The sequence below is a fragment of the Halictus rubicundus genome, chromosome 9, assembly GCF_050948215.1.
Source record: "Halictus rubicundus isolate RS-2024b chromosome 9, iyHalRubi1_principal, whole genome shotgun sequence".
Lineage (NCBI taxonomy): Eukaryota > Metazoa > Arthropoda > Insecta > Hymenoptera > Halictidae > Halictus > Halictus rubicundus.
The window spans coordinates 447350-458761 of record NC_135157.1 but is presented as its reverse complement, the minus strand read 5'-3'; the positions used below and the strand labels follow the sequence as shown (position 1 = coordinate 458761).

Below are 11412 nucleotides of genomic sequence, written 5' to 3'. Positions count from 1 at the left end.
TATGAAAGAAACACAAACAAGCTTCGAACTATGAATTTTAAGTAAATAATCATTACAAATAAAGAACTGTTTCCATTGACAAAACCCGGTTTTTTAACTTCAGCATATCGATCACTTTAGTTTTTTTTTTAAATCAAGAGCAGCACACGCCATAGAATATATTCTTAAAATTTCAAAAACTATGTAGAAACCATTGATATTCATACAATTGCTGCTGGTATTTTCAATGAATGCTGTTTTGCTATTTTCAAAAATAATGCAGCCGTACGGGATTATTGTTACGAATATAAGAATTTAAGGATATAAGAATATAATTTAGTTCTCATGTTTCATATAGGAAAAATGAAGGGCTTCGCAATTCCCGTAGGTTTGCGCTTTCAATAATGAAACTCTATAGATTTATATCTTTTTTATCTTTTTTTTTTTTAAGAAAAAATTTGTACGCTCATATTTCTCGAATACGACGTAAATTATGATTTTTATTAGTATTTAGTTTTCAGCGTTCTGAACCGGATTCACTCTTAAGCAACGCTCCAAGAGAAATGTACAAAAGATAAAAGGAATTCTTACCAAGACCAATTTTGCTCCTTGTTTTTTGGACCGCAGGTGGTGCAATATGGTTCTCAGCTAGCTTCGCTAAGCAAAGGCCATCACCATCGTGGAGGGAATCGAACACATTCACCGTCGAAGGCTCCACAGGGTAAAGACGACCCACTCGACCACCTAGTTCCCAATATGCTAATGTACACCATTCCTTCTGTCCAGTCTCACCTGTAATAAAGAAAAAAAATTACTTATTCTGACTTCCACATAGCTGTGTTGCATAACTTGCATTATTTGTGCGATACCGCGTAAAAACTAATTTAATCTGATTAGATTACGGTTCTGCGGTTCGAACAACAATTAACCTTTTAACGAATACGATTTACGAATACTCATTTCAACAGGCATGTTGCTTAAGTGTTCATTCACTGGACAAGTCATCCTACTTGAATTCTCAATTATACGAATACATCGTTCATTCATAAGATAATTGACATAAGTCAAAAAACAGAAATTTTACAGGCGAGCCATTTGAACGTTGCCTACTAATAAAATTGCCAATTTTTTTTATTGTATAGAACCACCTTAGAAATGTAAAATAATTTGTTGTTATTTAGATACTGGATTAATTGTCATGTACATTAGTTATAAAGTACACCACAATTTATATATTTATTATAATAATTTTTTTTATAAATATATTTTGAGTTATGTGTTGTTTTTTCTGCAAATAACTGTTGAAAGGTTCGATTAGAGTTGTAACGTTTATACTGTGAAAAGTTGTGACTCAGACTGTGACTTCAAAGCTAATGAACGAATAAAAATAATTTAAAAAATTTTTTGAGTTGTGTCACTCTTTTTATTAATGAACGACATGTTCCACATGTAAACCGTTCAATCTAAGGCTATTCATATAAAATATGATTTATTCTACTCGCGTCCCACCGATGATCGGTTTTAATAAGTTTTTCATAAAACTTTTACGAATATATTTGTGACATTTCTCTTATTAAAATGAGATCAAACATGACATAATTCGCAACATATTTGTTTGTTCAATTGACAATTCAGTAGAACCTCGATTCTCCGAACTGATATCTGAATTTTCTATTATCCATGCACCTGCGTGTTTCAAAATAAAGTTTAAAACGATCCATATAGACGATTCAATGTGCACGCGGATCAGTAACAATTTAATCTAGCACTGTATCTAGGTAACTGTTCTATTATTCGAACACCTATATTCTACTGATTAGTAAGTATAATCGAGGCTCTATAATATTGTGAATTAAACAATTATTCGGAATAGGGGATACTTCGCCGATTTCAATGACCTTGAAATATGTTATTAAGGTCATCGGTGAAGAATTCGAATAATTACAAACATGTAAACGCAATCCAGATTGCGTTTGGTGTCGTGTTAATAGGAAAAATGTCACGAATACCTGGACAAAAGTTTTTTAAATATACAATTTCAAAGAAAATCGTTTCGTCACAGGATTACTATTGTCTCATCGGTACTTACAAGGAGAGGCCACGTCCTTCGGGTCACCGATTCGGTTGAAACTTTGCACACTTATAGATCTCGTTCTCCTCTTTACGAATATATACCATTATAGGGGCAGATACCCAATACTTTTCGAGATATTGATGATTGATGTTTCATTATTTCCCCTGTAATTCCGTATTTTTTCTAGCTTACACCAAGAGCCATGTTTTCAGCCGGACGACCAGCGTTCAAATCCTGCCGACTAACGCATTTTTTTTAAATTTCATTATGTTTTATCATTGCACATTTATATTATTAATTTCAAACGAATAAATTTCACCCATAAAATTGCATTTTGAATTACAAATAACATGTATTTATTTACTAACAACAGGATTATTTATTATTGTTATATATTAAATAATAATTAATAGTAATTAAATAGTAATAGTAATTTATATATTAAATATATATATTAAATTTTAAGAACTTTTTATAAATATCTTGTGTTAACTTTCCGGATTTCGAACAAGTTACTATTACGTTTGTGTGATGTGACATAAGTTCATCTACCTTTTTTTAAACAAGTGCGGTCTTTACTCCCTTATGCGTCAAATTTAATCGTTTGAAATTAATAATATAAATATGCAATGATAAAACATAATGAAATTAATAAAAAAATGCGTTAGTCGGCAGAATTTGAACCCTGGTCGTCCGGCTGAAAACATGGCACGCTACCGTTGCGCCACATCGACTCTTGGTGTAGGCTAGAAAAAATACGGAATTACATGGGAAATAATGAAACTTCAATCATCAATATCTCGAAAAGTATTGGGTATCTGCCCCTATAATGGTATATATTCGTAAAGAGGAGAACGAGATCTATAAGTGTGCAAAGTTTCAACCGAATCGGTGACCCGAAGGACGTGGCCTCTCCTTGTTAGCTCCACTTGTTAACCACCCCTCCACAATTATCGTAATTACGAAAATGCTTCCATGGGAAATCATTCGATAAATTTATTTATTCGAGCACATATCGTAATGAAGATCGCACGAAATTTAAATGAATTCAGTTTTGATAGTTTCATAAGGTGAAACGTGTCAGCCTGATTCAGTGCATGATAGGTTGAATTTAGTGCGTCGATAGTTCTCAGAGCCGCTGTAGTCTTTTATTTCTCCGGAGAACCACGAAGCACGATACGAGCATGGCTCGAAATAAGATGAGATACGTCATTAACGAGAGGTCTTTCAATCCTGTCGAAAGCGCTCGGTGAGAGGCTGCGGACGTACTTGCGGTATCATAAAGGACTCGGCTCGTCGCCGAGAAGTCCCACGCGTCTCGCCAACTGTCGTGGAGACAATGACGGCGCCAGATTCGAGAGTAGACAAGAGACCAGACGGAGATGGAAGCATTGACCGTAAACTATGCAACGAAAAGAATTTAGTGCCTCGTCTGCAGGGTCGTCGAGGTAGATCCGAAAAAGATTTTCTTTGTAATCGGACAAAGAAAAGCAGTTCAAATTCCAGGAGAAGGTCGATATAGTAATGCTACAAAGGATGGAATTACTCGATGTAACATCCAGTAGCTGCCACGACCTTCCTGACCTTGTCACCCTGTATATCAGGCCTGAGTAACTTCTTCTCCGCTGTCGCTTCACGACCCTCACTTCCAGTGTACAGGTTCTCTCAACACTGGCCACTTCACATTACCGTGCTTTTATCTCTCCTGGCAACAACCTCCTATACAGGGTGTCCCGAAAATATTGTATTTCCTTGGATGGTGTGCTTTCTGACGCCATTTGTAGTAACTTTTTCCTTTGCGAAAAATGTTCTCCGCGGCTTCGTCAAGGAATTATTAACGAACAACACAGACCAATCAGAGCGCGGATACAGCAGGCGCATTCTGACTCAGTCAGCCAATGCCAACGCCACGCTCAGCGGGCGCTGTCGCCGAGCCGGGATTTCTCTGATATAGCCGCGCTCCGATTGGTCCGCGTTTCTCATTAATAACTCCTTAATAAAGTTTCTTCGAATGATCTCAAGGATTATCCCTTTCCAGGAAGTACAACATTTTTGGGACACCCTGTATAGGTTCCTAGCCCCCCACCCCCCTTTTCCCGCACTCCACAGGAGCATAGTGGGGGGTCTCAGGAGTGGGAACAGGACTCGCATGTAGCTCGCGAGCTACCAGTTGGCCAAGCCTGCTGTACATGTAGTATCTAAGCATTCGTTTCATTAAAATAACCTTTGTTTTTTGAAAGAGTTAGTAAGATTAGTTTACTTACATGTCATCTTACTAGATGTTTACTAACTGATACTTCTGACTTTTTAAAAAACACTCAAGTCGTTCGATTCAATTTTGGAGAAGTTGTTCTATTGCAAAGAATGCCCGAATATTAATACCGACCACTGTAGTTATATACATTTCGTTTGGACGACGACTTGGAATTCTATTTATTATCTTTCACACTTTTGTGAAAGTCTTATAAAGCATCAATTTAGCTGTGGATCGTTTCCGGGCAGGTAATTACCTCTTTTTATTGTTGGCTCAGACATAGTCATGCGCTCGCCATTCGACAAAGATAGAAAATTAGACGCATCGAGAGCAAGCGAGATGAAATACTAGCGACAGCTTCATTGGATGGATCTCGGGACTTCAAAAAAGAGCCAAACAACTTATCGTAGTCTTTGTATATCGTTATACATCTTCACGAAACTATAGCCTCTGAATTATTGAAATTTTCTCAATCTGAAGCCAAACACTACTGTTCTTTAGTCATATTTATGGCAGCATCACTATTATTATTTCTATTATTCACGATTTAAAATTACATTGTGAGACCCAGTAATCAGGAGAGTTACCAAAAAAAATTTAATAAAAGTATCGTTAGATATGTTTACATGTTTATTCATAATGTGGCGCTCATGGTCTGACTAAAAAAATATTTGAGCTGTTTCTTTTTAAAGTGGTATAAGTCCACTTTTGGGAAAAAATGAGTCAATGGTAATTTTAGTAAGATATAGATAACCTCTTTTTATATATTTATAATCATACATTCAATGGAGCACGATTTCTTAATAAATTAATCAAAAGAATTTTAGCAATAAAATGTTGTCGCAAAAATATTTTTTTTTGAAAGTGGAATAAGTCTATTTCTAATGATCATAGTTAAAACAACTTTCTAATTACAATTATTATTGATTATTGCGACTTCAGTGTAAAATATGCTGGATGTGGTTTAAAAGGGATGAACCACTCAAAATTTTTTACAAAACTAGTATGGAAGGAAATGCTCCATTTAAAGTAATTTTTTATTTGGAAAACAAGGAAGACCCGAACATCTGAGCAAAACTACTATGTTGCCACTGTAAAAACGCCAGGACCTATAACAAGAGAGAAATACAACGATATGACCTATTTACCATGAATACTTCACTATGCTAACTGTAAACGGGAAATAAGTTTAAAATATAAATTTCTTTTTATTTTTAGTAATCTTAACGAAGTAATTACATTTTACACTTGTTTATTTATATCTTCTTTTTTAATATAACTGAAATTAATTTTTAATAAACTTGATTATTCGTGTATTTACGTGTCTTCATTTTAATTATTATTTTTTACATTAAAAAATCCTTTTCAGTAAAGCCAATGTCTTTATTACATGGACTTCATTTCCCCTTTGTTTTTATTTATTTTTAATAATTAAGTTTTAATAATTATTATTGCATAATAAAATTTAACAGGTTTATAGTGTTAAAAACATCACCCGAATTGACTAACGTTTGCCAATATTTTTAAATTAATTCAAACGCAAACCCTTAAATATCTCGATGTATGAAAAAGTGGACTTGTATCACTTTCAAAAATTACGGCTCATTTAATTAGACTTTAATAGCGTAGAAAAATTGCTCTAAAACTTGGAAAAATTGTATTAGTTACGATAAATTACCTTATTAGTTACGATAAATTCTCGAGAAATCTTACAGAATATAATCCTTAAGAAATTAAGTGGATTTGGTAGATATTTTTACAATATTTAGTGTCTAATATTATGAATGAGAGATATAGAAAAATGTTTCAGATGAAAGTTGTATGGTATCGAGGGGGACATATCGTAATGATAATTGTTTGACCTTGAGATAATGTTGGCGCGTCCTGTGAAGGAGCACTGTATTTTGCATTGCACATTCTTGTAGCTAATATTGAGATGTTTTCAAAACACTATCTAAACATGTATTTTGCACAAGTCGTTGTCGAGTCACTAACTTTAAGACTTTTCGTGCCACTGACATTAGGCGTTGTAGTATCGCTATTTCGTGTGTGTGTGTGCGTGCGTGTGTGTGTGTGTTTAGCTGAAACAATATTCTATCGGACATCAATTCAAAGTGTATTGGAATCACGTCAACGAATAAGTAGTGCATGTGCAAAAGTAGTACCTGAAATGCTAATAAATGTAGAAAAGCAGTTCCAATAGAGATCACAGAAATGTATTCTGAACGATGGAGGAGGATATATTGAAGGGTAGTCACCTTAGATTACACTAAGTACTAAAACGCACACATAACATACAGAATCGGTTCTTTTTAGAGCCACCATGATGTACAATGTCCGACCGAGCAACATCTTCGCAGTGTATATTAGGTAACGCTAATGCCGGCGCCGTAAACTTTGAAGGTTAATAACTCGACAATGATTTATGCAAAATACATGTTTAAATAACGTTTTGAAAACGTCTCAATACTAGCTACAAGAAACTGCAATAAAAAATATAAGGTTCACTTTAAAAATTTAAATAAGACCTTCAGAGAACGCCCTAACACTATTTCAAGGTCAAACAATTATCATCACGATATGTCCTCTAAGAAGATACCCACTACTTTCATCAGAAATATGTTTCTATATCTCTGATACTTATAGAAATAATCACGTGTAGACACTTAAAACGGACATCCCGTATGTACGATATTTGAGTTGTGTGAATGGATGTATGTATATCGTACGATTAATCTGATCATAGGATAATTGAGGTATGGATGATACAAATTTGGAACTGAGAAAGACAGCATAAATGATTAGTTTAAAATATCGTTTATTTAAAGTGATTCGTGTTTTCAGTTGGATTATAAACTTTTTTCAAGTCCAATAATTAATTTCTTTGTTACAACATCCACAAATAGGTGCAACTCGGACGAGTGCAAAGATTGAAAGAATTTAAAAGCTTCGATGTATTGTTTCCACACTTTTGAAAAAAGGAAAGTAATTTATGCTAGTTATCAGTTCGTTGCAATTGGTGTACACAATTTTTATTTTGCATAAATAATCACAGTCTAGTGATTCAATACAAGTATTCAATAGAAGTATTCAGTATTTTACGACGCTGCCTATCACTAACTGTGAACCACTATGTATTAGTGAGGCACACTATTGTGTTCAAAGCATTTTTAAAGGCACATCGATTGGGACAAAACCGGTTCTTTTTATTTCAATAACATTACAGTATTCTTTCCGTAACTGTCGCAAAGGTCTCCACCGTAAATGTCAAGATTTTATCGCCACCAAGCAAAGTAAAAAGATTGCAACTTAGCCAGTTTTGATTTTTTTTTTAATGAAATTTTTACCATCGCACTCGTCTTGTTTATCTAATTAAAATGACACCAAACACGATATAATTAAGATTATAATTACTCGTGTAATAAGCAATTAAAGTTTCAGGCGTGAAAGCGGGCAACGAACGGAAAAGAAAGTGAGGCAGGGAGTCGAAGCGTCGCACCTCAGTCCATCTTTCTTTCAAAGAATGTAGCACCTCTACTGCAACTGTTGCTCGGCAGACCGGACGATAACGACAGTTACGGAGAGACCACTGGTATTATGAGGTATTACTATTTCATTTTGTAACTTGAAATTAATATTCTAATAAAAAGAAAGAGTGTGAAATCAATATATATTTTGAACAGATCAAATTAAAATCATTCGTGAATTAACAAGTTAGCTTAATGGCACAGTAATTGGGATAAGAGTACCTTGTAAGCTGAACGAAAAGCGCCGCGTGAAAAACTCTGCCTGGTTCAAGATTGGTCATTTCGAGCGGAGGCTGAATTTAGAGATTAAGAATCAGGAAGAAGACGAAGAAGAAGAAGAAAGAGAAGGTGGAGGGACAGAGGTAGAGGAAGAAGAAGAGAACGGAGAGACGGTGGAACACAACACGGGTGTGTCGAAGTGTACGACGCCGTGACTTGGTTGTGTGCGAGCAGGGACGGGGCGGGCCGGGGCGGAACCCCTGCTTCCACCAGATAAAAATAGATATTACGAGTTTACCGAGGCGCCAAGATTGCGGGGTATCGCGACGATTACGTCATCGGTAGTAGCGCGAGTGGTTGGAGCAAGGACGCTTGTCGCGTCGGCCGCCGCCGTCGCCGCCGTCGCCGCCGTCGCCGCCGTCGTGCCCGTCGCGTCGCGTCGTGCCCGTTCGTCACCACGAATTTTCGTGTCTATCTATGACCATACGCAGCCGGCCCGACAGCCGCCTTTGACAAATCTCTGCGTTCCGCCGCCACAACGGTGCAAAATCGGCAAAACGTGGCAATAATTCGTTTACTATGGAAACGTCATTTTAACATATAACAGTAATGAAATACCTCGATCATAAATCATAATAGAACCTAACAACAAAAACTGACATTAAAAACAACTGTGATATACTGTCAGTCTCATAATTGATGGTACACACTTCAAATCAGTATAACTTTTTTCTAAATTGGCCAAACGACTTCAATTTTTCTGTCAAGCTAAATGAATTAGTTTGCTAGATTCATACGGAATGAAAATTTTGGAAAAATTACGTTTATTCCGAATTACGAAAGAAATAGTGAAAGTTGTTTTTACGGCTTTTTTATTTGAGTCCGTAACGAAAATTTAAGAAATGTATTTTGTAGATTCACATATGTTATATACGCATTACGAGTAATGAATAATTAAAAATGGTGAGGATAGCCGAGTAATAGAATGAAACTGCAAAAATAGGCTGAAAATCAACTGATCAATTTCGTTGAAATTTGCAACATGTACATAACTTATATGAATCTACAAGACAAAAATGCCTTTGGACCAAATTAAAAGGCTAATGGACCATTCGATAGGGCATCAAGCAAAACCATGTCGTGAAAGATTTTTACCCTACATCTCGATCGGGAAGGAAGTTATGGAGAAGATGGAAAATGGAAAAAATTAGTTTCTGGCCTATTTTCCCTATTTAGTTACATGCGAAAATTCTGAAAAAAATCTAACAGACGTCAAATATTTAGATCTATATACTGTAATTATTTCAGATTTTTAAGTAAAAAAACCCTGGTTATAAAAAATGAAAAACCTAAAAAAAAATTGCAAATGCAGATTTCGCAATAGAAGTTTAAGAGCAAGATCATTTATATCTTTACAGTATCAGTGTATAAGTATAACTATTGTTCATGAATTTTTTCAGATTTTTATGGTGAGGTGTGCCGTGGTAAAAAAAAATGTAAAAACCGCTTTTTTCGACGTTTATCCCGCGAAAAACTAATGTGAAATTAAAGTATTTACATTTGTGTATTAGACAGTTAGTTTACAACAGATCGTTTGGCGGACCGCGTTAGGTCCTCAACTATGGAGATGTTGCATACTTTTTGGTCGGTGTTCGCGCCCAGCACATGCGTACCTTTTTTATATCGTTATCACGAGTGTTCTGTAAATCAATATTTCATCGGTTCGCAATCTCTAGTCATTGCTTCAGTTAACTATTTCAATTTAGCGTCATTCGATGGTAAAATCGATATACTGAGCGGACCGGTAGTCTATACAAAGTCTAACTTTTAAACTATTTACTTTAGAGAGAATGTCACATTCGAAACCAACTAGCAAAGTTTCAATTTCTTAAGTTGAAGCATCCCCTATAAGGGTAGTTTTATAAAGACAGTTTCTCATTCTAGCAAATAAGTAATACCAGAATTAAATTTCGCGAGCCTAAACATGCCTAAAACCGTTATGTTCTCTTATAGAATATAAACATAAAAATTGTCACAGGCAAGTTAAATTTTCCAAATATCATGCACGCATTACAATTTTAAATAACAACATATGTATATACAATTCATTTCATTTTCTTTATGTAAAATATAAAATCGTGATCGTCACATATGTGTGACGCTGGTAAGGAACGTGTTAATAGAAATGTGAATTTTGTTCAGCATTTTGGGATTCTGACGCACTGTGCGCTGCAGAGACCATAGTGCGTTACGAAAAATAGCACATTTTGTGTGTCTCTCGAGGAATAGCATGTTTCAATATATCGCGAGACGTAGCACGTTTCGACATTCCTGCCGATGACAAACACGTTTCGAATATGCCACGATAACCAGCACAATTCACATTTTGCCACGAGCAGTAGTTTATTTCAAACGCTGCTGCAAAGAGTAGCATATTTATGGATATTTATTAACGAAAAATTTAGAAATGGTGTTGAGGAATGCATGTTACATAGTGGTAGCTGCTGTGAACAAGACTGCAACCGAATGAACTTTAAAATACCATGTTTCTTAAAACTGCTGTACATCTCAATGTTACTATAACTCATGCGTAAATATAATTATAACAATAAACGGTTTTAGTTTCTAAAAGTGAACTTGGAATGATTAAGAATATAAATTGTCCGCGTTAATTGCAAGGCACATGAGCTACATAGACATTTATTTCTTTTCTCAATAATGTCAGTGAGTTGATGGTAATACAACACTATTATTAATTTCTTTATTTGTACTGTTTTGCATTTGAACTACTCGTTCTTGTCATAAGTGCACAAAATCCGGGTCTAGTTATTATATACAGTTAGTGCATAATTACAATTTATGTTCAGTGGCTCCAAGAAATATTTGAACACTGCATTTACGATTTTCGAAAATAGTCGATTTTCAGAATGTGACAAACGGTTCGAGATTTTGAATGGTTAAAGTCTGTGGTGAGTTGAACGAGTTTATGGCTCGCAAGAGTTTTTAAAATACAATGAAGTGGAACAATAAAAAATCCTATTCTTATCAATTTTTGAGAAAGTGAGTTGCCACGTCTAACCATGATATCAACTAGGAAAATATATATATCTATAAATATCAACCAGTTACCAGTTATACTGTAGACGTGTATAGATGATAAATGGTTTCTGAAGGTAACATCGTAAAAATTCACCGTAACTGTTAATTAGCTGCGATCAGTTTGATATTTAATTTTCGTTTGACGCTTATATACACCACGACACGCTTACACAGAATCGAAACACATGAACTCTCTTTGGTAGAACCATTAATTAAAGGTCAAGAACCAGACTCCGAACGTTATATAAATATCCAATTTC

At 35.1% G+C, this 11412-nt stretch overlaps 1 protein-coding gene and 1 long non-coding RNA gene across 2 annotated transcripts in view; both read right to left on the bottom strand.

Annotated features, from left to right (window-relative positions):
- LOC143357321 (uncharacterized) overlaps positions 1–11412 on the bottom strand; it is a 214155-nt gene that overhangs the window by 12078 nt on the left and 190665 nt on the right. The window lies entirely within an intron of this gene.
- Dad (Daughters against dpp) overlaps positions 1–11412 on the bottom strand; it is a 128915-nt gene that overhangs the window by 1367 nt on the left and 116136 nt on the right. The window contains exon 4 of the mRNA XM_076793723.1: positions 571–771. Coding sequence (XP_076649838.1) covers positions 571–771 — 201 coding nt within the window. The remainder of the gene's footprint in view (positions 1–570; positions 772–11412) is intronic.